The 26,192-nt window shown below is 49.2% G+C and overlaps 1 protein-coding gene across 8 annotated transcripts; it reads left to right on the top strand.

The window, feature by feature from the left end:
- The first annotated feature begins 676 nt into the window (after positions 1 to 676).
- plekhg5b (pleckstrin homology domain containing, family G (with RhoGef domain) member 5b) lies at positions 677 to 25,441 on the top strand. 8 transcript variants are annotated; one of them, XM_076166696.1, is made up of 20 exons: positions 678 to 953; positions 8,298 to 8,439; positions 8,825 to 8,924; positions 9,048 to 9,108; positions 9,343 to 9,434; positions 9,585 to 9,721; positions 10,459 to 10,625; positions 18,553 to 18,744; positions 19,758 to 19,931; positions 20,238 to 20,333; positions 20,655 to 20,855; positions 21,033 to 21,143; positions 21,268 to 21,417; positions 21,499 to 21,636; positions 21,753 to 21,872; positions 21,989 to 22,121; positions 22,258 to 22,373; positions 22,476 to 22,633; positions 22,753 to 23,748; positions 23,878 to 25,441. In XM_076166696.1, exons 1-20 carry the CDS (start codon positions 948 to 950, stop codon positions 23,885 to 23,887), a joined length of 3,300 nt encoding a protein of 1,099 aa, XP_076022811.1. In that variant the 5' UTR covers positions 678 to 947; the 3' UTR covers positions 23,888 to 25,441. The 8 variants fall into 8 exon arrangements, with proteins under 8 accessions (XP_076022814.1, XP_076022813.1, XP_076022808.1 ...); XM_076166695.1 differs by having other exon boundaries at positions 18,550 to 18,744; XM_076166694.1 differs by having other exon boundaries at positions 8,298 to 8,451.
- Positions 25,442 to 26,192: the final 751 nt, after the last annotated feature.

Here is a 26,192-nt window from a genome sequence, read left to right as displayed (position 1 = left end):
AGTGGGCGTTCACTTGTGTGCCCCCCCGTCTCCCCTCCCTTCTCCCGTCCCCCCCACCCAGCCCTCCTGCAACAATGGCCGTGCCGCTGGGGTCTAATCCTTCAGGGTAATTGCATTGCTTCTGTCCCCTCTGTCCCCTCCTTTTAAATATAGCCTCTCCTAATTAAGGCTGACAGCGGGAAGGGGGGGGGGTCGTCTCGTTTTCGAACATATGACCACCACCCCGAGGCCTGGGGGAGGGAGGGAGGGAGGGAGGGAGGGAGGGAGGCGTCTGAATTGTCTTTTGCGAGCTAGCTAATTGTGGGGGGATTTAAACCACGGTTCATCTGGGCTCAACCAGGATGACAAAGGCAGGGAGAGGAGCCAGGGGGGCATGGAGGGGGGGGGGGCGTGGACCCCGCCGAGGCGTGAGGCAGCTGACCACAACTAGAAATAGGGATGCGATGTATAAGGAGGATGGTTTCGTTGGGAATTTAGTGGGAGTTCTGAAGAACTACAAATCCATGGAAACCCTCCTGCTGCAGCGTCAAACCGCCGTCTCCTGTCTGTTATGATATGACTCAGTCCTGGATGCGTGCGAGCTTGCGTGCGGGCGTGATTGAGGAGGTGGGCGGGCTTGTTTCTCTCCTTCGTCCCTTTTCCTCTCTCTCTCTCTTACGTGTTTGTGTGTGTGTGTGCTCCCAGTAGTAAACACAGCTCTCCCACGTTTGCTCGGATTAACTCTGGTATATCGGTAACGCCGCAATCTTTATTGGAACGCGCTCACACACAACACACAGGCGCTCTCATACGCGCGCTGCTCTCAGGGACGACACAAGAAGAAGAAGCTCAGCTCGCGTTTGGATTTCCGCTCTGACCACCTGCTGCCTGTTGGACCTTGGAGATATTGATCAGTTCTTCCACTGAAACTCAGACGGATTAGCGTTCCTGGAAAGTGGAGTTTGTCTATGGAGGTAAATCACTGAGGAGCATGAGGGGGAATGCTTCTGTTTTATTAAAGGAAACTGAGCACTAGAATCACTTAAATCTACCTTTTCTTGGCTTAACCTGTGTGTGTGTGTGTGTGTGTGTGTGTGTGTGTGTGTGTGTGTGTGTGTGTGTGTGTGTGTGTGTGTGTGTGTGTGTGTGTGTGTGTGTGTGTGTGTGTGTGTGTGTGTGTGTGTGTGTGTGTGTCTCTCTCTCTCTCGCTTCGCTGGTGTTCTGGTTCTTCTCATTCATTCTGTGTAGAGGAGAAACAGAGATGAGAGCAGATTGTTTCACATCTAAACGTCTCTCCCCCCCCGTCCTTACACACACACACGCGCACACACACATCTCTACCGTCTGTGTGAGCTTTCAACTTAAAAGATGGCACGGATACACACACACACACACACACACACACACACACACACACATCTGTGCAGACCAGCCGCAGTCTTTAAGTCTGTTTTTCCTTCTATGTCTGCATATTTCACATCTGCTTCTGATATCAACAAAAGCCGACGTCCCCCCCCCCCTCCCCCCCTGCCCCTTCCCCCCCTTTGCCCCCCCCCCCTCTCCTCCTCCCGGCGCTCCACCGGGCCTCTCGCTTTTCCATATTCTTTATACCAAACTCAACTTGGCGTCCAAACAATCAATTTCCACGTCCAATTTGGAACAGCTCGCAAATCCAAATCAGCGCCCAGCGGAGGTTCTGATTTGACTCCGGGTTGCCCCCCCTTCCCAGCCCCCCCAGCACCTCTCGCTTCCTCCTTTTTTGGTCTTGTTTGCCTCCCCCTCCTCCCCCCACCCTGTCTATCTCTCCCTCTCCCTCTCCTTCTTCTTCTCCTGCCCCGGAGCGATGGATAGGAAGGGCTGGTTGCGTCACAGTCCATTCAGTCGCTGCACTTGACTTTTTCAGAGCGAAGAGAGGGGGAGAGAGAGGTAGAGAGAGAGGGAGAGGAGAGAGAGAGAGACCAGCTGTTGGGTGAGTGCCACTGCTTTTTTTCCCCTTCCTCCTGTCGCCGTATCGCTCAATCCCAAACTGCACTAAAGCAAAGCGTCAGTTCAGGTGTTCTACCTTCCTCCAGCAGTGAGAGGAGTGTTTTGGTGGCGTTTCACCCCCTAAGGGAGCAGGGAGCAGCGTGCAGTGTGTTGTTGTTTCGCGCTGGTGAGTGTGACAGCGGCATTTGTCATGTAGGTGTCATGTAAATAGAAGAAGCCGAGGTCCGTTCTCTTCCAGGTTATTCACCAAGTAGTCGGACTCGTGTGTGTGTGTGTTTGTTCATAAGTCAAAGGGGAACGAGTCGCCTGTTGCTTGTAAGGGAATCAGTGTTTGACTTCACGCTGAGGTTCTGTTGTAACACAAGCAACCTTATCAGAGCTTCTGCGTCAGGAAGGAGAGGATTTATACTTTTTACCTCTCTGGCTCTCTCTCCTCCTCTGTGCTTGTGTGTTTGCGAGCGAAGCTTAACCTCTCGCTGCGTGTTGAAACATACCGTTCCCACGGAATCGCGGAATGCATAACCTGCTTTTCAAAAAGGACTCGTTTCCCTGCGAGCATGTGCGGCGTGTTTACGCTGGGAGTTTGTGGCCCTCTGTGGCGAAACACACCTTTCGTGCAGCCATCTTCCGTGTTGCATCTTGGCGAGGAAGGAAATAAGAAAATGAGGGGCTGTCATTTCCAGCAATCTGTGTCAGAGAAGCAGTTTTTATTTGTCACATTTGTCCCACTTCTCCCGACTGTGCTGGGGAATTCACTGGCTACATGAAAGTGTTGGTATGTTACAATCTGGGCGTCTTTCTCCTAAGTGTGTGTCATGTGTAATCTGGGAAAATCCAGTGCTCTTCCGACATGCATGAGACGGCAGATGTGATGAAACACTGTGAGTTCCTGACTCACAGATAAGGCCCAGTGTGGCCACAGTGTAGTGTCCGTGCTTATACGTGTCACACACGTACACATACACACCTGCTTTGTTGTCACCTGCAGACGTATGACGTGCATGTGATGACGTCTTTCCCTTTCAGTGTAAATATGTATTCCCTCGTCTGCCTTTGATGTCTGCTGAGGAATAACGGCTATTAGCCACAATTTACAACTGCAGGTCCTTTAATGAGCATACTTAACATGTGTTGGAGTAAGACACACACACACACACACACACACACACACACACACACACACACACACACACCCGCACACACACTACTCTCTTGTGGGAGGATGAAACACAACAAGTGCCTCTGTTTGAGCGGATCCATATGTGTGTGAGGCGTCGGGGCTGCACTGTAGCAGATTGAGGGAGTTTGGTGGAGTTAATAGAAAGCAGACAGGCTCGTTGCATAAGTGCTGCAGTAAACCCACCAGCAGGCTCTGGCTCTCTTCCTCCCCCTCCTCCTCCTCCTCCTCCTCCTCCTCCTCGTGCAGCCAGAGGACAGATGGCGGTAGAAGAAAGCGGCAGCGGCTCGCTCCCATGCCACTCCTCAACAGATGCAACGTTTATTTATTGAAAAATAAATCAGAGCCCGGGCCGGTGCTGCCCGGGATCTTCCTTTGATCTGCGGCTGCCTTTACTGGCTGTTGTTTCCAAATCCCACCTACTGGGGCCGCAGCTAATGGCAACTCGGCGCCGTGTTTAGGCAAGCGGGCTGGAGGAGGCCTGATGGGGGTCGTGTGCTCTGTTCCCAAGAGGACAATACAAAATGAACTGTAAGAAAAGGTAGCAGGAGAGAGTAACGTGTTACAGGAACTCACACACACTCTCACACACCCTCCCTCTGCAGCCATTTAGTGCTTTGTGCTCTCGATCCATTACGCCGGACGCAGTAAATCTGTGTTCTGTTGCAGTTTGCTCGGGGGAATCGATTCGTGCAGAGCGCTGATTGGCTCGTGAGAAAAGTCTCGCCAGGACCTGATTGGTGGCTTTCGGGGGCATTAACAACGTTTTGACTGTTTCTATTCTGGAATATCTGTGTAATATACAGATCTGTGTAAATATAGAGCGAAAGTAACGTAAATGAGGGTTAATGAGGGTTCATTTCACAGTCACAGTCAGTTGGGTTTGCATTCAAAAGGGAAAACTATTGAAATTGCTTCTCTTTGTTGTTGTTGCATACGATATAGGGTGCACCTGTGTTTGTGTTCTCTCTCTTCTCACACTGTAGAAGGACACCGCTCAGTGTGCGGTGTGTGTGTGTGTGTGTATTTGTGTACATCTCAAAGGCAGCGGTTGTCTTTCTTTCAGTAGCGGACGATGAAGCAGCGATGATGTATCCGCTCGTCTGACCGCTGCTTCACCTCTGATTTGATGTCTGCTGGTCCGACCAAAATCTGACTGGGTTTAGCTGTGAGTTTACACACCGCAGCAATCGCACATCCTGGGCAAGACTGTGCACGACTGCACGCCGTGTCACACTTACCAATCGTCTGCACGTTTGGACGTCTCTCCTTATGCCTGTAGAAAGGGAAGCAGGGGGTGGCTGACGTTGAAGAGAACCTCGTCTGTTTGGAAATGGCCGATGACGAGCGTTAACGTGGGCTCGTATATTTAAACACAGTGTGTGATCCTGCACCCACAGCAAAGCAGATGTGAGGTGAAACCTTTGGATGCTGTGCAGAAAGTTGGCCTGAGCCGTTTGGTTCATGCACCAACAAAACAGTGTTATGCAGGTTGTGTGTTTGTGTGTGTAGAAGCAGCAAAGGTGTGGTAACTCCCATTTTTACAATACTTGTGTGACAGTGAAAGATGAGAGTTGTGTCGTCTCTCTCTCTTTACGACACTTTTCAGGCTTTTCAGGCTCTCATTTGGATGCCGCCGGTTTAGGACTCTTACCCAACTTCACCTCTTGACATATACACACACACACACACACACACACATATGGCTAGACTCATTTTCTCTAATCTCTTTAATCAGGGTTTGAATTGTATCTGTGACTAAATTGTCCTCTGCAGAACGTTCTTGCTGGAAACGCTGAAGCCATCGCAGCCAAACGAAGCTGCCAGGTTGTTGCTGTCCACCCACAGGTTCCAGCTTTCATTATAAATCTTGTACAGGCCTCTGATTCAAATCTGTGTAGAGTGATTCTAACCATCGCAGGTTATTGTGTGAGGAATAAACTGTCTAATCTTCCTCGGACTGTTTGTACCTATGTGACGATAGCAACAGTGCGTCCTGTAAAATGTTTACACGTCTGTCGCTTCAGGAATTTCAAATCTGACTGAGCTCAAGAATGAGTGACACTTCAGCCAAAACACAAGAAATATTTGCGGTTTTGCCCGAATCCCTTCAATGTAACGTCCAATCAAAGCAGCCGAGGCAAAACCAAACCAAATCGATCAGATCAGGGGTAAATGAAACTTTATTCCCCCTGAGTTTGTCTTCTCAGGTTGCTTGATCCAAGGCTGGAGTTCATACATTCTATAACCTCAAATTTCATGCTAATTAATGACAACAACAACAATAACAGACATATGGATGCTGTTGGGGCTGATATCTGGTAAATGGCCGTCGCGTGCAAGTGTGAGAGGATTAGACGTTTTAAGTCGTAAGCCTGATTCACCGCAGCACGACTCTTATTGTCTTTCAAAACAGAAGGGCTACTGTTTATCCACCGCACAGACTTACAGACTTTGCGCGTGTGTGTGTGTGTACAGAATGTATGGAAACAAGGGCACAAAAGCAGGTGCCACGTGGCAATGGATGTGCTAAGCCCAGGAGGAGGCCTGTGGAGGGGGCCAGCGTGTGTGTGTGTGTGTGTGTGTGTGTGTGTGTGTCCTCAGCTGTTGGTGGAGGGGTGGGGGTGGGTGTTCTATATATATACCTGTATATAAATGTAGTTGTGAATGCATGTGTGTGTGCATGCAGCATTTCATCTAAAGGCAGCGTTATTCCCCTGAACGCCCCCTCCAGCTAATCCCTGCTGGACCGAGGACACACACACACACACACACACACACATGCGTGAGACACACATTCACCAAATGTCGCCTCGTACACATTCACAGCTGCGGCCCGCGCGGCTTCCGCACCGCCGTCCTTCGCCGACGCCTTCCTTCGCTGTCGCATGTGTGTGAGAAGCGCTGAGAGAAGAACAGGCGGCATCACCTAAGCCGTTTCCTCCTCATACCCAGCCGTCTATCACGCCTCTCATCGACAGGAATGCCCATGCTATGCCAAACGTACCCAAACAGAACAATCGTCTCTTGTCTCTGTGTCTTCTTGCTCAGGACAAAAAGCATTGTCCTCATTAATACTTACTGTAATTTCTTTTTGGCTGAACCTTATGTAGTTATTGCAGGAATGCGAACGCCCAACCTCTCGCCTTTCTCCCAGGATGACACCTAGTTTGCTATTCTGCATGATGAGTAAACGATTTTGGGGAATCGCTAGGTAATGATTGTAGATTTCTGTGACAGGTTTGGTCATGTGTCTGTGAATTTGTAGATTTACAGCAGCGTTGCTACATTTATTGCATCGCTCCAGGCTAGAAAGAGAAACTTGTGCTTGAACAGGACCTACCAGGATCGCAAGAGTTACCTTAAGGCCAAATGTCCTCAAGTAAATGTGTTAGCACAGGACACACACAGTTACCTGAAGTTGCCAACAAGAACATCAGACCCACGTCATGCAGAGTTCCAATAGGTTTATCTAGTGTATCATTTCCTTTTGTTTTGAACTAAATGGAAAGATAAAGGGATAGATTGTGTCTGACCTTGTGTGTGATGTTCGGTCCTGCCAGCTCCACCCAGCAGAGTTTAGTTCTCTTTATGGTAACAGGCGTTTCAGTGGAACTAGTGTCCTCGTTCCTTGATGCCAAACAAAGGGAAAGATTCTGAAAAAAGGTTTCTTGTCCCTATAAATAGATAAATAAATTAGTAATCCGGCTGTACACAGGAACCTCTGCACAACACTGAGGAAGAGCCTTTGAAGTTGGACCTTTCATCAGCGCGATCGCATCCCAAACCCATTGTGCACGTCGTGTTTACTACAGTAAACAAGGCCGCTCTCTTGTTTCATTTCGTCTCACTGGCTCGGCCCAGTTGCTTGCACTCTTAAAACTTTTATTATACTGCAATGAAGGCAAGGAACCAGCTTCTTCCAACAAATTGACTTCCAGACCCAGATGATGTGGTTGTAGGTAGATTTACTAAGGCATTCTTCTATTTGAAACCTTTTAGCTGTTGAGCCTCTGGGTAAAGTGACCCTCAGTGTGTTTGTGTGTGAGGAAGGGAGGAGTCGTGAGCTGGTGGCTGGAGGACGGAGAAGAGAGGAAAAGGAGACGACCCCGGCCGGCGGAGCTCAAAGCCGGGCTGTTTAATCTCTGCAGGACGGTCGGAGGGCTTTGACAGAGCGCAGGCACCAATTAGGCTGTGAGATTATGGGGGCTTTGTACTTTTGAAAAGCTTCTGGATGGATTTTTTTTTTCTTCTTCTTCCTTCCTGCCTTGGGTTTATGTCTTTACTGGGACTCCTCACCCTCCTTTAACCTCCCACCCTCCCTCCCTCTCTCCCAGCTCCTCAAAGTCCCGGTGACGTAACCCTGCGAGGAAGATTAATAAGGGTGCTGGTGGGTGTTTGTTCGCCGCCCCGACTGTCCTCTGCCGTGGACATTGGGTCAGCATTGCAGTGGTGAGGAAGACTCCCGCTCGCGTCAACGCAGGGGACAAATCTCTTGTCTGTCACATCTCTGTTTGTGTTTACATGAAAGCTAGAATGCGTGGAATGAGCTCCCACACATGCACACACAGACACACTGCTCGTCCCCGAGTACATAGGAACAATGACAGGAAGTACATTACCAGGACCCCTATTGTATCTCCCCATACGTCCTCGCTTCCTGGCCCGGCTGCGGGTGACGGCGCCCCCTCCCCCCCCTCTCTCTGCTGTTCCCCCGACCCAGCACTGAGGTGAGGGAAGGGGCATGAGGGGTGTGGGGTGGGGTGGGGATCTGTCTGGGCCCAGATAGACCGGCGCACTTAATCCTGCCAGCCTTCTGCCGCTTGCTGAGGCTTTTGCAGCCCCCTCCCCTCCGCCGCTGACCTGTGATCGCCGTCTTTGTGGCATCTCTTGTGATTAGATTGTGATTACGTAATGGCAGGCTGACCCCAGATCAGTGTTCTAGGGGACAAGCTGAGTGTTACGCTTAAGTACATCAGGGGAGAGAGGAACAGATGGAGGATGAAGGTGGGAGTCATCCAACCTCAAGAATGTCATGACCAGCAGTGGCGGCTAGTGCGGCCGTCTTGTTTGCTTATTCCGAATGTGTGTGACTCTTCGACGTTAACAGATCCCTCTCCCCTCTGTGTGTGTGTGTTTGTGTTTCTTTGTCTAGGTTTGCCACCACCCAGACTGCCAAGACCTGAACAGTAAAAGCCCCCTTCACCTGTGTGAGTCATGTGACTCGCGCTGCCACTCCGAGAAGGCGGACAACATGCACTTTGACCGGCACCCCCGATTTGACTTGCAACCCCAAGGTAGCCTTAACTGTACGTTCCTTCTTTACTTGGCGTCGCCGCTTTCCCGCTTAACACGCGAACACATGCACGCGTGATGATGTCATATATCATTGCCTCATTTCAGATTGTAAACACAAAGTTAAATAAGTTAGTTTTTGTCTAAATAAGGTTTGAAATGTGTAATCCTCCACTTCCAGCACCGACGGTTTCTGTTCTCACACTTCTTATTCGCTCTCACATTCTCCATTTGAACTTTTGGAGCGCTGCTTGTGTCCTAATTGCGTCAGTGTGATGCCGGCGCTCGTCGTGATAGCACGCGCTTGCATAACTGATAGTGAAGTTGGATATGGAAGTTCACTTTTGTGGCGTGAGCTGACAAAACTTGTGTTCTTTTCCCCCTCAGCTTCCATCCTGGCTCGGAACGTGTCCACGCGCTCCTGTCCCCCACGCACCAGCCCCCCCTCTGACCTGGAGGAAGAGGACGAGGGGGGCAATGACCGGGGGTCGGTAACCCTTCGCTATGTCAACCCTCACACTCGCTCGTGTGTGTTTCTACGTCTCAGTTTGGACTTTAGTCTTGAAGGAGGGAATGACCGTTTGTGTTCGTGTGTGTGTGTGTGTTTCAGGGAGCGCAAAACAGGGGGGCTGAAGTTGGTGAAAAAGAAGCCACGGAGACGACACACTGATGTAAGTAACCGCACAGACCTACAGTGTGTATCACACACCGGTCGCCCAAGTTTGATTTCCGTCCCTGATAGGAGCCGTTAGGGTGCAAACATGCGTGCAGCTTCTGTGTTTGGTAGACAGAGGGCGATGTAACAAAGTTCTTTCTCCCAGACTGGCTGTGAGTCTGAGGCCCACCTGTGTAAACAGTAACACACTAACAGTGTGTGCCTCCCCTCTCCTCCCCCTCTCCTGCAGGACCCCAGTAAGGAGTGCTTCAGCCTCAAGTTTGATCTCAACGTGGACATAGACACAGAAATCGTACCTGCTGTGAAAAAGAAAACGCTAAGGTGAGAGGAGAGGAGATGCTGTCTGAAGCAGTGAAGGAACCAAAATACCAAACTGAACGCTGCCCTGTGACCTCATTTTGTCCTCATAGTTCCATTTCTTATGAAGTCGTACTGCTATGCTACATTTTTGTCTTCCTTCCGTGTCTCCAGAGAGGTTTTAGCGCCGGTGTTTGAGAGGAAGGGCATCGAGCTGTCACAGGTCGACTTGTTCCTGGATCAGTCCAACACGCCGCTGTCCCTCAACTTCGAGGCGTACCGTTTCGGCGGACACTACCTCAAAGTCAAAGGTAAAGTTTGTTCATTGATCAGGGGTGAGATGAGGGGCGGGGGGGCGGACAACTGTACTGTTAATATATAAACAATCAAAATAGAAACTGAAATTAGCCTTGGACGAATCTGAAAGTGCACAGTCGGTGTTTTGATCTGCTCTTTGATCGTAAGCAGACTTTTGTTTTTTTTCGCTGCTATTTGTTCAAGCTTTCACCTTTTGAGTTCCCATTGCTGAGCAGAGCAGATGGCAGCACAACAGTTTCCTTCTTGCTCCCTGAGAACCAAACCTAAGCGACGGCTCAGTCTGCCTTAAAGCTTGAACGATGACGTATCTGCGTACAGGTGCGATCCCGGCAGATCGGCGACGGGGAATAGCATTGCACGTCTACTCGTTGCAGTTTTTGGTCCAACGCCATGTCTCTAACTTTGTAAAGTGCTGCCAGACTCGCACGCCTCGACCACAGTCTGAGGTTTGCGCTCAGTCTGGCTCTCAACCCGCAGCTCTTGGCCCAGGCAGTCACATGTTTGTGTCTTATTCCAGCTTCACAAGAGCCTGTTGTTCAATTACAACAAAACAAGGAACTCGACTGATGAATAAATGGAATCCTTTTGGGTGTGATGCTCCTGTCAACAGAAACTAAAATGATAAACACAAACAGGGCTCGCTGCATACCATCCTGAATGCAGAAACCTTCATCGGCACGAGTGGAATAAACTATCTGATGAATAACTCTTCCTTTCTCTTATATTTCAGCACGACCGGGCGATGAGCTGAAGGTGGAGCAGGGCGTGAAGGACTTGCGTTCGCTCAGCCTGCCCAACATGAAGGCCTCCGGGGGTCAGAGCCCCTACATCCTCACCCCGAGCGGCGAGAAGGCGGAGCACGGCTCTCTGGGACGCAGTGACAGCATGGATCTGCTGGTAAGACGCATGTGGCTCAACAGGATTCCAACATAATGCTTATTATTCTATTCATGTGACGATCACTCACTACCAAACGAAACCATGCATCGGTCCCACGTAGACGCACCACCCCTTTAAATAGGCACCACACACAAACAAAGACACACCCTGTGATTCTCACTTTGCTACACCCTTCACTTTTTTCCCACCACTTAATTTCCTCCTCTACTCCCATGATGCCTTGGGCTGGTTTAGGGTCTCACCATGAACCTGTCATGACCTAATTTCCTTTATGTGACTCAAATTATATTTTTAGCTTTCTGTTCAAATCAGCTGGTGTGTGTATGTGTGTGTACGTGTACGTACATGTAAGTACTGCACCCTCAATGTGCCAGTCTGCTCTCGGCACACGTATGATTAGTGTGCTCTGCCATTCCAGCGCTTCCCGTAGCGACAGGAAGTGGTTGTTTTGTTACTGACGAGCGGTGCTGAGAGTCTCATGTGGACTGCAGGACCCAGATTGCTAAGGACCAGGCTTAGAAGTAGGGCAGACGGTCATCAGGTTCACCTTCGGGCTCAAGGACACCTACTGTAACTTCTCTCTCTCCTGATGAAAACAAGCTTTGATTATCCAAAACGTGTCACACATGATGGCACCGTTAAGTGTACGTTGTCATTCTCTGCCAGTCGTCTCCATTTTTGCAAAGTGCTTACTGTTAAAAATGTTCAAATGCTGCAACATGGACCTCGACTCCAAGCCTCTACCTGTCTCCTTGCCCAAGGCGCAATGATGACATCATAGCTACGTTGTGTTTACAGTGCGCACAGATACACACACACACACACTCAAACTCAGCTGTAAGTGGGTCTAGACTTGCCTAGAGGGTGCACGCTACATGATTAGAGGCACGTACGAGGACAGCTAGTCCCTACGAGTAAACGGCCCTCATAAACACTGGAGGTCGGCGAGGAAGCGACGTTGCTCTGACCTCTCATTACGACCTCTCATTGTTCTGGGACATTGTTATGTTGGATGTAAGTTTCCATCACACCGCAGTGCTTTTCCTCCCTCTCAAAGCGCTTATGGAAGAAGAGTTGTAACGGCGATAACCTGCCCTGCACTCTGTGTAATGACGTATCAGTTGTTATTGCCTGTGAATCTGGGAAGGTGACGACAACAACTCCGGTTCAGTCCTCAGGGGGGCAGCAGTGAGCTACGTGTGCTCCTCTGCTGTAACCCTGGGTGAGATCTGATCTGATATCACACTGCCTTGCATCTTTTATGAGGGCAGAGAGGTCAATTATTCTGTAACAATAAGTCTTAAATAGTTTCACCCGGGCTGGTTTTAGTGTGTTGCCGCTCTTGGACGCTGCGGTCTCTTGAGTTTCCGTGGCAGGAACTTGGGTCGCTCACCATAAGCCTGCATGCGCGCCTGTCTTTTTATGGAATCAAAGGCTTTGGTCAGTGGAGTTTATGGTATTTGCCTAGTGACCGGATCCGTGGCCTTGCATTACACTGGCTTGTGCCAGGCTCCAAAGGAAGGCAGCCAAGTCCTGTCCTGTCTGTGCCGGGTTCCTCCTTTGTCTGAATGGGGTATTTCAAGTTTATTATTGCATGCGTGTTACATTTTATAGGTGCTGGCACTGCGGCGATAGGCTGCAGAGAGCTTGGGTGAGCCGGATTGATTATTTTACAACGGTGGAGAAGTTCTGCCAAGCATTCCGATTGGTCAAAGGTGCATTCCAACCCTGCTGATGATTCCCATAAAGCATCTCTGCCCGTCTGTGCCTCCTGCTTGTTGCATCACCGACACATAATGCATCCTTGTACTGTACATCACCCTTTGCTCTGCTTTAAAAGTTCAACTTTTGCGACAGGCTTTTGTAACACCAAGGATAAATTAACAATAACCACATTGATCCGCCAGCCATATCAGTCACACAGACTAGACTTGACCAAACCTAAGACGAGTCCCAGCACGTCCCACACATGAACACCTGGGATCAGCTGTGATTCACTCTACCTGACGGAGGGATCAGACAGGCACGTAGTGATTTCAATCCTTTACATAGAACTGATTCATCCACACAGGCGCTGAATACCGGACAGTTACGGTAATGCCCCACTTTCCTTTTCCTCTTAATACAGAAACTGCCTTCAGCTCCACAGAATTACAGTAAGTCATAAAGATAGCAGAGGCGTATCATTCTTTACTAAGCACACACAGTACAGGTCAGTGATCTCTACACTCTCAACTGCTCCTTTTATGTAACGTGTATCCATCAGTAACCATAGCACTGCGGATACAGCGGCTTTGTCACTAGCCAAACAGACAATGAGGTTAAAGAGCATAAAACTGCACAATTCACGCATGAATTCTTTTATCTTTATCGTGTTTGAGCCCCAGATTGCAAAGAACAGCAGCTCCGATCACATAAGAGTGAGCGTCATTGGCTCTAACGTGCGTTATAGTCCATAGATTTACATTAACACACTACACACAAAAGAGCCGATCAACATGAATACACGCACAGAATTTACTTAATATGATTTATTACTGGATCTATTTATAAGAGGGAAGTACGTCAGGTGAGGAAATGCTCGCAGAGATTGCTCACACTGATTATAAGCCAGTGGGATTGTTGGGAAGGACTTACAATGGCCTCATCAAGGTCGCATACAAACACGGTCTCAGCGGAATGACGCGTCTGTGCTGATGTGTTATGGTGTATTCATTTCATCAGAATAGAGTAAAAATCTCAGCTTCGTCTCTACGATGCATCCACACTCTGATGAAGACGAGGTGTTGCGTAATAGAGAGGCTAAACTGGCTTCAGGGGACGCCAGTGAGCCATGTTGTAGTCGAGGAGACAGTGGCGGGCGTGATCCCCCCCCTCGCCCCAATGAGGGGGGGTCGGGTCAAACACTGATCACCGTGTTTTGAATGATTCTGTATTCATGTAAATCCGGTACATACAGTGCGTCTGCAGGGTTTTTGTTTAGAATGATGGCGGAAGTTGGCGTCGCAGCTGTGGATGTTAATCGGCTGCGACGACGCGTCCGATTGTCCCCTTGACCAGGTTATCACGTCCGGGAGCTCAGCGCTTGTCAGGCCCCATTTGAATGACAATGGCGGAATCAACAGCGCTGCACAAAGGGCGCCGCATTTCATCTGAGGACGAGATCAGTGGACGAGGCCAGGGTGTGATGAACGTGCTCGCAAACAGTCGGTTTAACAGAGTGACAAGTATCAGTCATTCACTTGATAAGGTCTTTGAGTCTCTCACACACACACACACACACCTGCTTCAGGGTTCATTGATCCCAGATTTCATTTATTGGCTCAAATAGGAATTTACAAATGCTTTGTTTTTTAATGGAGTAATGGAGTCGGTGTGTGTGTGTGAGAATATGATTTTATCCCTCTGAAGGTGTGGGAGGAGCTAAGCTGTGGTAGGTGTGTATCAGCAGCATCAAGGTGTGTGTGTGTGTGTGTGTGTGTAGGGCTTGTGTACTTGTGGAGAGGCCAGGCACTTCCCCTAAGGTGGAGATGGCAGCTGTGTGTGTGTGTGTGTGTGTAAGAGAGAGACCGACTGTTGACCTGCAGTCTCAGGTAGTCAGTCAGACACATGTGTGACGTTAGCAGAGGAAGTCCTGTAGCTGCAGAGCTGCATTTTCACCTGGATCTGTCCTTCCTGGAGATGGATCGGGCCTGACTTTCTGGAGTTTCCTCTGCTCTTTCCTCTCCGTTTCCTGTTGTTCTCTCGCTCGGGTTCTTCCCCACATTCGGGACTTTTTTTAGTGCATTTCGTGGAAAATGGTTCGCTTTACTCGTCTCTCGTCCTGGCGCAGCTGGGACCTGCTGCATGTCGACTCAGAGATTCCTGAAACGAAACCTTTACCTACAATCATACCAACAGACTGTCAGGTGAGGGGCTTAGATGAACTTTGATTTGAGTTTTCAGGGGTGATGTGTGTGATGATTCAGACATGATTGTGTGCATAATCTTTGATGGAAGTCCAGTAGCAGCAGATTCACTAAAGTCCAACAGTTAATCGGTTTAATTTTGTTAATCAACATTGTCTGCTTTGCTGAAACATCAGTCTTCCGTGTGTGTGTGTGTGTGTGTGTGTGTGTGTGTGTGTGTGTGTGTGTGTGTGTGTGTGTGTGTGTGTGTGTGTGTGTGTGTGTGTGTGTGTGTGTGTGTGTGTGTGTGTGTGTGTGTGTGTGTGTGTGTGTGTGTGTGTGTGTGTGTGTGTGTGTGTGTGTGTGTGTGTGTGCCTGCTGGCTCTGCTGATGTTGTAGGGGTCTCATTAGGCTGCAGTGTTGTTTGGAAAACTCTTTCCAAACAACTCTGACGTAGGACCTCAGGCTTCAACATGGCTGCTTGCCTGTTATGTGGTGGTTTGATTATTGGATAAAGTGTTGACCACTGGAAGGGGGGCCGGGGGGGGGGGTTGCTCTGAGAATCTATTTCCTGGTTGTGGACACGTGAGGCTGGTGTATGTGTGTCAGCGTGCGTTTGGACTTTCAGGAAGGTCACGCTGTTTTCCCATCGTTAATCAACTGAGCTGATCAAGGGGAGTTGTTATCTTGTGAACAACAAAGAGAGAGAGAGAGGCAGAGAGAGAGAGAGAGAGAAGGGGGTGAAGCTCTTCTCTTTGTGGCCTCCTATTTTAATACAGTCCCGACCGATTTAAAGATTTTTCTCCTTTCCAGTCCAAGGTTAACACCACACACCGCCGTGATAAGATAAAGCTGTGAGCGAGACCCAAGACTCGATAACATTAACCTGACTGGGCCCCCCACCCCCCCTCCTCCTCCTCCTCCTCCTCCTCCTCCTCCTCTGGCCCTGAGAACCCGTGCTGCGTTGTGACAAAGAGAGCTCTGGATCTGGCCTCCCCGCTCTTCCCCCCTCTCGGCTGACAGGTTTACACAGGAGAGAAAACCCTGCAAACACAATTAGTCAGGCAGAAAGGACGAGCGCGGCCTGGTGTTTGCTCTACACGTCGCACACCTGTTCAATCTCCATGCGGTGACACTCGGCAAAGCTCTGCTCTTTTGTGGACGCTCATAATACGGTTTGGTCGGCGCCATATGAGAACTCTGTGGTCATCTTTGAAGCCGTGTCATACCGGGGCGGCTACATTCTATGGAAATACGATAACAAAGGTGGAGCAGGAATAAAGTCTGTCTGCGTTATGACCAGCAGAAATATCAGCCAGTTCAGGTTATAATTAGTGTAATTCCCTAGACATCAGCTTCTGAAGGAGGCGTGTGCTGCAGCTTATCTGCCGGGTAAAGGCAGCTCAGTTTCCAAGAAAGAAGAAAGTAAACAAAGAGAATTTCCCTCCTGAGCTGTTATCTGGCATTTCTTTTTCCTTGTTTTGCCCAAGGAGCATGGTATTGTTCAAAGGTCTCCACGTGAAACACTGATTAAAGATAGCACACTAACAATAACGCATTCCAAATAACTAATAATGATAAATACAGCTTCATCTATTTATAGTCAGCCCATGATGAAAACATCCATGTCTGATTATGTTCCTTGGTATGAAACGGTTATAAAGTATAGTAAAAGTAGATTAATAATTATCAGAAAACCATATGCTGGAGTTCAAACTGGTGTGTGTTGTTGTTGTTGGTAGTGTATTGTGGTGTGTGTTGGATGTGGCAGAACACTTGGCATCTCCAGCAGCTCCAGGATGTTGTGTTGGAGCCAGGGAGCCCCTATACAAGCTGTCGCCCAGACTCCGCCCACAAATATGTAGATCAGCCACCTTCTTTTTTTTTTTTTTTGTCCTGCCCCCCGGCCCCGCCTCCTCTTTCCTGGCTGACACAATGGGGCAAGGATCCTCCTCGGTTGCTATGACATCAGGCCCGTGTCCGTACGAAATGCAGGACGGCTGGAACGCCTTCGCCAGCGCGTTTCACCTCTGACTGTTTTTCGGACACACACACCACAGCGGGAACGTTGAGACACCTTCCCGGTTCAAAGAGAGACGCTGCGGCAGGTCGCGGGCGCAGACTGGACGCCGCGCTGGTGAACGACGACATTTCAAGAGCGAAGCCCGGTGATGGTGGGGAGTAATCTGGCATTGTTCCAGTTGTCAGCCTCTGCCCGCGCTCCCACTCCGACTGTGGATGGTAAAGACTGCGTGGATGCGATTGCTTCATGGTGTAAAGAGGAGAAGAAGAAGCCGGAGGTTGTGAGAGAGAGAGAACAGCAGCTGCCGCATCCCATGAATCCAACTGAAGGATTAGGATGGTTTTTCTTAGTTTCGACATGCCGCTGGCTTCAATGGTGAGGAAAACCAGCCTCCGTCCGTCGCTGGCTTTGTCTTTGAGAAAACAGCTTTCTGGGTAAAAGAAGGTGTCAGAATGTGAGACTCGCTCTTGCTGGCATGCGTGTGTTTTTGTAATCTGTAATCTGTCATCAACATGCTATTGGTAGCAATTGTATGATATCAGAGTTTGTGTTGTTACTCTGTTTGCTCGCTGTGTTATACCTGTTTTTAAAGTGCTCACCCTAGCAGCGTCCCACTGCCATGCAGGAGTTGGACTTTCCCAGTTTCCATTTCCTAACACCTGTGTCCTTGACCGTTTAGCCCAGATCCCCCACTGGACAAATCCCGTTATTCCCCACATTGCCCTCTTCCTACTGCAATTCTAAATTTGGAAGAAAGGATTGTCTCTCTCTCTCTCTCTCTTTCTCTCTTTCTCTCTTTCTCTCTCTCTCTCTCTCTCTGTCTCTCTTCATCAGCATGTTTGGTCTATTTGAGCTAAGCCACTCTCCTCTCACACTGTCAGAAAGTTGAAAGGACCCCCCAGTGAGATTTACGGCCCCCTGGTCCAGCGCTGCACGGGCCGCCTGCGTGCCACGCTAAGTGCTTCAACATACGCCGGGCCTGGACCTGCTGACGTTCTTCCTTAAATGGAGACAAAGGCAGCCTGCGCAATGTTAAACAGTTCCAACAGAGCTATGCTGAATGTATACATGTCCCGTCGTACTCATCCCCGCCACAAACAATGTGTTTCTACATCAGGTGCATCACTTTGTGGGCTTTGTAAAGTTTGCTGTGTAAGCTTCTCCCTTCCTGCCGTTCCTGCGGATTCAAATCAACGCTAATGCTTGACCGGCTGCTGTGATACTGATCGCGTTATCAGCTTAGTGTTTTGATTGTTGTGTGTGTGTGTTGGGTTTAAGGGGAAAGGGGGGGGGGGCAGAGTGGAAGAATTCCACTGGAAATGCCTGTGAGTTTCATCAGTAGTTAGTGTCCTGGAATGTGTGTTCCTTGTCGCTGTGTTTGATGGAGGGGGGAGGAGGGGGGGTCCTCACTCTGAGCGACTCCCCGCCAGCAGATTCTTCAGCACTGACACTCCAATGGCAAAAACAACTGCTTCCTCAGATACTGAGGTGGCCCCTGTTTGTTTGCTTTGCTGCCGCTCGTAAAGTGGATGGAGATTGCATGTGTGCGGGTGTGCGGCAGGGCCTGCTGACAGGGGAACAATGGAGGGGGGGAACAATGGCCAGACACTGGCCGTCTGTTCTTATGGAACGACCTCTTTCCCCTCCTGCCTGCTCCTTGTGATGTAATGAGCATTGACTGTAGAGGAAGCGGCACTCCTTCCCTCTCCTGTTTGTGTCTGACCCAGGGCCCGTTAGGATGGCTCCTGCTGATGTCATCCCTCGCTCTGAATTCCCCTCTGATTTCCTGTTTGTCCTGTCCTTGTATATTTCTCCCTTTTGCCTCATTGTCTCTTTCCATCTGTCTGACTGGAAAGTTATTTTACCTCCCTGGAGGTGACATCACCCGGGGTCATTCTCGCTTCTTTCGTTTTCTCCCTCCGCTGTCCTTTGTCGTCTCTCTTTTGCACTGTAATTGACATCATGTCCTCTCTCTCCCTCTCTCTCTCTCTCTCTCTCTCTCTCTCTCTAGCAGGGTCTGCCGCGCCGGAGGAAGAACATGACAGAGTTCCTGGGGGAGACGAACATTCCCACACCAGAATCTTTGGGACATATCGGCGGTTCGATGGCCGGGGTCGGGGCCGGGCCAGACAGCTGGAAGAACCGCGCCGCCAGCCGCTTCAGTGGCTTCTTCAGCTCCAGCGTCGGCGGCGGAGCCTTTGGCAAAGTAAGAGAGAGACGCAGGCGACACACACAGAAAATTGTAAGATTGACAAAACAAAATTGTAACAAGCACCAGAGTGTGTGGAGTGTGAGCGGGTCAGAGGGTCAAATCGCCCGAGCTCCACTGATGTCATTTCCCTTCGGAGCCTCCTGACTTGCCGGCTCACGTGATTTCCTCATATCATCTGGGGGAATGAGTGTGTGGAGGAAACACTCCTACACACACACACACTTACTGTCCAACGTGTTTTTCAAATGAAAACACTGAATCACACCACACGCTCATGATTTCAGGGTGTGAGGTTACAAAATAACTTCTTCTAACTCACAAAGAAACTTTTATTCCAATGAACACACACACAAGCACACACACGTTACACACACCCACACACTCCTATTGTTTCTTCCCTCTTGAGGTCACATCCTGCACAGTAGCAGATGTCAGATAGACGGTATCTGTCAGTCACCTGTCAGCGCCTTGCTCATCTCTATTCACCCTTCGTGGGCCCTTTAACCCCTTCAGGCCCGGGGCAGAGACCTTCCACAGGGACCTGGACCCCCTCACACCCTCCATAATGCGGGGTTAACACATTTGCCCGGCCCTCTTGTCACATTATCTTTGAAAAGAAGAGTTTGTTTTCTGATCATTGACCAAAAAAATCTGTTGTGCTACTTTTCAGAATGTGTCCAGAATGAATGAACGTAGATCAATGGTCGTCGCTTTTGCTGTTGCTCAACTCCCCGTTGCTTCTTTTGTTGCAATGGTCTCAAAGCACACAGCTCATTTTCATAATTACATACAGCTAAGATAAAAAGATGAGCAGCAGCTATGATTGGCCGTCAGAATTAGAAAGCATAATACACAGACTCGTCTTCATCGCAACATTGGTACAGTTTGAATAGAAAACAATAAAGCCTCATGCTGACAGTTGCTGCTTTCGCTGTCAAGCCGCCGCCGCCGTCCTTCAAACTAATTAGGCGAGTTTTTAACGAGCCGTCCCTCTCGTCTGCCCGCAGGAAGTGGACCGCGTGGAGCAGCTCCAGAGCAAACTTCACTCCTACTCGTTGTTCGGGCTGCCCAAGGTGCCGAGGCAGCTCTCCTTCCACCAGGACTCCTGGGAGGAGGAGGAGGAGGAGGAGACCAACCTGACCCTGGAGGACAGTTGGCAGAAGCTACTGGACAGTCCAGAGGTACAGAATCAACTGTTTCTCTTAGCTGCCTGCTTCCTGGAACCTTTTTCTCTCATGTATTTTAACACACACTTCCTCCTTTGACCCGTATCTCTAACCTGATTGACTGACTCCCCGATATTGTCCTGTAATCAAGTAGTACAGGTTACTTAGCAGGAAAGCACTGAGACGAGTTCTTCTGGTAGTTGTCTGAATGAAATGAATGTATAGCCAGTTTGATACACTGCTGTTAAAATATCTGATGTGTACAGTGTTGTATGTGTGTGGGTGTGTGTTTAACAATGAGATCTGTGTGTGTGTGTGCAGGCTTTGACGAGGCGACAGTTTCACCAGCAGGAGGCAATCTGGGAGTTGCTGCAGACTGAAGCGACGTACATCAAGAAACTCCGAGTCATCACTGATGTAAGTGCAAGGAGACATACTGTCACTACAACTGACACACACACACACACACACACCCACACACACATACATCATTTGCTGGTGTAAATCTAGCTGTTGTGTGAGCTGAATTGGCTTCTGTGCTGGGATGGATGGACAGAATAAAGCCTTTGTTAGAGTTGGAAAAGAGTAGACAGCCTTTAACGCCACTCAGTAAGCAGCATCTCAAGTGGATTGTGTTTTCATAGCAAAGCTGCTTCTTTGTGTTCCTCAGCGTCTCCCAATCCTGTTTGCATGTATATTTACCGGCCCGTGTTCTCTTTTTCCCTTCCCTTGTTGCAGTTGTTCCTGTGTGGCCTGCTGAACCTGCAGGAGAGCGGCCTGCTGACGGAGGTGGAGCCCACAAAGGTCTTCAGCAACATCCAGGACATCGTGCGCCTTCACACGGCCCTGTGGAACCAGGTCATGCTGCCGGCCCTGGAGAAGGCCAGGGAGACCCGGGCTCTGCTCGACCCCACTGAACTCCACCAAGGCTTTATGACGGTCAGTCGCATCTCAAACTCCATACAGGCCAGCAAACAAGCAACCAAGACACCCTGAGGTCCATGTTGATATGGCGAATGAATTAAATCTACACAATAAGGGTGCATGTAATGTGTCAGACTGTGACATGTTGATGATTGTAAAGTATTGAACGTGTCTGTGCTTGTGTCGGTGCAGTTTGGCTCCAGGTTCCAGCCGTACATCCGTTACTGCATGGAGGAGGAGAGCTGCATGGAGCACATGCGCACACTTCTCAGGGACAACGAGCTCTTCAAGAACTACATCACGGTCAGTTCTCTTAGCCGCCACCTTCCATATTCAAACCCATACACGTAAATCCCTGTGATGGTCCACAAGCTCCCTTTTCAATGCCTTCTGTTTGATTCATCTGCTTTTGTTTTGCTCAAATCAGTGGGGAGAGATGGACAAGCAGTGTAACCGTCTGAAGCTGGCCGACATGTTGGCTAAGCCCCACCAGAGGCTCACCAAATATCCACTTCTACTGAAGAGGGTCCTCAAGAAGACGGATGAGCCGGCAGCCCGCGAGAGTGTCAACAGCATGGTGAGGATAGAAGGAAGGAAGGCTCTAACCTTCTAACTGGATGTGTTTTCCTGTGATCTAAACATCTTCTTCCTCCTCAAGGTGGCCGCTGTAGAGGGCTTCATCAACAGCGTGGACTCCCAGATGCGACAGCGGCAGGAGCGGCAGATGCTGGCCACCATCTCTGCCCGCATCGACTCATACGAGGCTGTGGAGGGCAGCAGTGAGGAGGTGGAGAAGGTGAGGAGAGGGATTTCTAGATTGACAGCTCCAGCTCAGTTCTATGAAACGGCGCTGCAGCTCTGCCTGTTTAGAAGTGAGACTAAAGCCGCCTGCATGCTTGTTTTCCCTGTCAGATCCTTAAAGAGTACAACCGCTTTGACCTGATGGCGCCCATGAGAGGATTATCGCCCGAGGAGTCTCGACAGCTGCATCTGGAGGGAGCGCTACGAATGAAAGAGGGCAAAGACAGCAGGGTAAGACTGAATAACCCACGCCTTGTTGAAGTCTCGCCAACAAGTCCCGCCCACGTCTCATCTTTGCTTCACAATCGGCTCATATTTCATCCGTACGCACATGTTTCCTGTTGTAGATGGATGTCTACTGCTTCCTGTTCACCGACCTGCTGCTCATTACGAAGCCAGTGAAGAGAGTGGAGAAGGTTAAAGTCATTCGCCAGCCGCTCCTCATTCACAACGTCCTCTGTAAGGAGCTCAAAGACCCCGGTGAGTGATGGGACGCAAACCGGTCTGATATTATGACCACACAATGCTGCTGAGAGTCGACGACATCATCAAACATTAAAGCTGTTTGCCTAGGTAATGCTGACCTTATTTATTTATTTGTTCTTATTCTCTGCAGGCTCTTTCATCCTCATCTACCTCAATGAGTTCAAGAGTGCAGTGGCAGCCTACACTTTCCAAGCCAACAGCGCCGCCCAGGGGAGGAGTTGGATCGATGCAGTCTGCAATGTCCAGGTTAGAAAAGCAAACCTCTTAAGCTCAGCAGCAGAGTCGAGCTTCTCCTTCTTCTTCTTCTTCGGATACTGACCGTTGTGTGTGTATCTGATTGTGCTGCAGAACCAGTTTCAGAGGCTTCGGTCTGAGGAGGTCGTCCGCCAAAAGCGCCGCTCGAAGCGATGCACAGAGGGTGAGGAAGAGGAGGAGGAGGAAGACGAGAGCAGCAACTCCACCACAAGTTCCCCGTGCTTGAGACACAAAGATCAGCAGAACGCAAGGTATTGAAGCGAAGCACTTTTTTATTTGATGGTGATCTGTAAATATAAATCCATCTCTCTCTTAGACATTAGCGGCACTGTCATATAAGACTTCAATCTAACCAAACGTCTCCTTTCAGTCTCTCAGACGGCTCCACTGAGACTGTGTCAGTGATGGACATTGATGATGGACCTGCTGAGAAAGTCTCCGACTCAGACGTGGCCACCCAGTCTCTAGCGTCTGATGTCCAACAGTCCCAATCCGCCCCGAGCCCCCTCAGAGGACACTCCAGTATTTACCCCGAGCACGAGCAGGAGACGGGTCCCGACGGCGAGGAGCTGGACCCCCAGTGTCGCTCGCACTCCATGGACAGCGCTTACGGTACCCTCTCCCCCGAAGCTCTTCTGAGAGAGCTGAAGTCGCGGCGCATCCAAAGCGAGGGAGAGGAGACCGAGGAGGAGGAGGAGGAGGAGGGGAGAGAGAGGGAGGGCCCGGAGGCTGAACGGGAAGAGGAGCCGGAAGTGGGGCAGGAGGAAGGAGAGGAAGAGGAGGAGGAAGAAGAGGAGGACTCCACATCCCTGGGATCCCAGCTGTCTGTAGTCCAGTCCTGTAAGCCTCGCCGGCGGCCTCATGTCCAGGGGCGAGTCTACTGGTTCCAGAGGCCTGGGCTGGTCCTGTCCCGCTCTGAGGACAACCTGCTGCAGCGCCTGCACCAGAAAAAACTCTTATCCCACACGCACTCGCTCAGCAACGCGCCACAGGACAAGTCACAAGCCAGAAAGGCGACCACATCTCTGCCACACAGCAAGAGCCTGTCAGAACTGGGCCACAGCTTCAGCCGGCCGCTCACCAACGAGCTCAGCCTGTCAGACGAGTGCCTGGGCGAGAAAAGGCCCTGCGAGAAACTCTCCGCCACCCTGAGGAGGGCGGAGGCCCGGCGGATCCAGAGAGCCCAGGCCGGGGGGGACGCAGACGGAGAAACGGCACCACCTGCTTGCCACAACAGGAAGTGCGTGTCGACCGAGACGTCGCCCAAAACGCGGAAGTCTCCCGCCCAGCAGCACAAGAAGCTGACGGTGGCTCAGCTCTACAGGATACGCACCACTCTCGTCCTCAACTCCACGCTCACCGCATCGTACGTATGACCGCCGTGATTTTACGATCCATGTAAAGAGAATAATATGTTCCAATGTTTCAGTATAAGAGCGTAGATGTCTGTTGATGTCTTGACCTAAAGTTGTTTTCTCTTCTCTCTCTTCTTCAGGGAGGTGTAACCACTCTGCACACAGCTCACCTGCAGCATGTGGACATAATAAGGAGCGACACTTGTTTTGTGCGGATGGACTGAATTTCCTTAGACATGAATGCACTCTCTCCTGCTGCCCTCTCCCTTTTTGTTTGTTCGGACACTGAATGTACCGTCGGTTGCATTTGAACACTACAATAACAAACCCCCTTTTTGTTTCGCCTGTTGCTTTGATTTGCGAAATCCATGGTGCGGAGGGGAGAGAGGGAGAGACGCGGAGACATTAACTGCTTGCACTTTGTAAGAGAAGAACCATTATGGGGCTGGGACCTTAAGGTGGACTGGGGATGATGGGGGGATGGAGCTAAGGACATCCAGGCCATAGACGAGGCCTTTAGGAAAAGGTCTCCGGACTGGGACGCTCTGTGCGCCAGAGACAATGGCAGAGCTGAGAGGAGGCAGACGGATCAATCGTGCCCCCTCCTCCCTCCCTCATTGTCTCTGTTATGGGAGCGAAAGAAACGGGCACCGAGTCTTGAATCTACGCTCCACACATGGTTAAAAACACGGCACCCGGGACGTTCTGATGTTTGTACTACTCCTGATTTGCTTCAACGAAAGAAAACAAATGAAAAAATTGCACAAGTTTCTTTATTAAGTAGAAGAATCACTAAAGGAGTGAACTTTACATTCACAGTTCCACCATGAATTAGAAATGAGTTGTTTGCTGTTTAAGTCTGTCTGTGTACAGGTGTGTGTGTGTGTGTGTGTGTTTGCGCGACTGTGAACGTGTGAATGAATGTGTCCGGCTGAGCGACACGCCGCCCTCGATTCCTTGACTGAACCAAAATGGGAATTCCATCTCCTGTGATTATGCTTAGACGGCCAAAGACGGAAGAGCTGGATTTTTTTTTGCAACAAACTGTGCACCCAAAGATGAGCAATCTGGCAACTTTAGCTGACTGAGCACCTGGTGAAATGGCTGCATGGGCCACAGAGATGGAGCTTCCTTCCTTCCTTCCTTCCTGTTAAAACGTTTTGATTGAACTAATGCCATTTGATCTGAAAAACTAACAAACAAGGATGTGTTGGTTTCCTATTTAACACCAAACAATGACTGAATAAGGGTGACTAAAGCTGTTGTGAGGGTTTCCCCTGCACTGTCTAGACTACGACTTGAGCGTGCGGTTTCACACCAGGGCCTAAATGTATCAAAACCATCACGTACGCATCATGCACAAACAAGACTGTGGTCATAGGAAAAAGAAGAAGAAGAAAAAGAAATCTACACTTGAGTAATTCCTCTGTTCTAGCAGCTTTCCTGGAGACATTTCATTTCTGGTGATCCTTTGCCGTTGTTACATTAATAAGAGATTGATTATTGGCTGTGTAGTAACGAGTGAGTCTGCTGAGCTGCATTTAGTTGAATGTTTTCCCTCCAGGAGATTAAAAACTAACATTCACACTGATGTTCAGCTTTATGCCGTTTAATTTAGCTCCAGGTCCCGTATACGTATTCCAAACATCGAGAAACCCCAAACCAAATAGGTTAACTCTGTTTACTTTTAGTTTTGTTTATGTGTCATATTTATTATGCCTGCTATATTTTATATATAAGATATTGTTTATATAAGATATTGTTTGCTTTCATGAGTTGTTAATTTTTGTGTTCATGTAGTCTTAATATTGTTTTTTTTGCCAGGCATGAATGTGCTATGAACCAAAATTATATGTTGCCCCTTTCAGGAATGACTTTAAAGTGTCTTACAAAATAAAATTCCTAAAATATTTAACAATCCCTCTTTTTTAATGTATTAATCCGGTGTAATGGAGCGATTAGAGGTGAAGGTCTGCAGCAGGAAGCCAGCGCATTAACAGGCTGCTCAGACTGGTGCGGTAATGCAGACGAACAGCAGGGGGCAGAAAACTGTTTAGTGGCGAATAGATGACGTACTGGTTTGTAATTACTTACATCTTTATGTCGTAATGGTAAACAGTGCCTGTTGATTCATACACAGACATGAACTGTAATTAAATTAGTTGTCTCCCAAATGTATACATTCAAGTTTGTTTATTATTATAGTCTTGGGGAGTATTATTATTATTTTTATTATTTTTATTATTATAGGTAAAGTATTTACAGTAATCTGCAGGTAAATATATTTAACTATAGTTATTTGGTTTTTGCTGCACCAGGATTTTTATTATCACCACATATTGGGACTAAATATGTTGTGGTGTTTGGCATCATAATTTGTGGGCCCACGTTAATCAAAAATCTATATCTTGTTTTTTAAATACCTCTTTAATATTTCAATTTTCTCTCATTTTCT

The sequence above is a fragment of the Genypterus blacodes genome, unplaced genomic scaffold (genome assembly GCF_046128005.1).
Source record: "Genypterus blacodes isolate CSIRO-AG114 ecotype Tasmania unplaced genomic scaffold, CSIRO-AGI_Gbla_v1 ptg000156l_1, whole genome shotgun sequence".
In the NCBI taxonomy this organism is placed as follows: Eukaryota; Metazoa; Chordata; class Actinopteri; order Ophidiiformes; family Ophidiidae; genus Genypterus; species Genypterus blacodes.
Note: the sequence above shows the minus strand (reverse complement) of the source record. Positions and strands in the feature narration are given on the sequence as shown.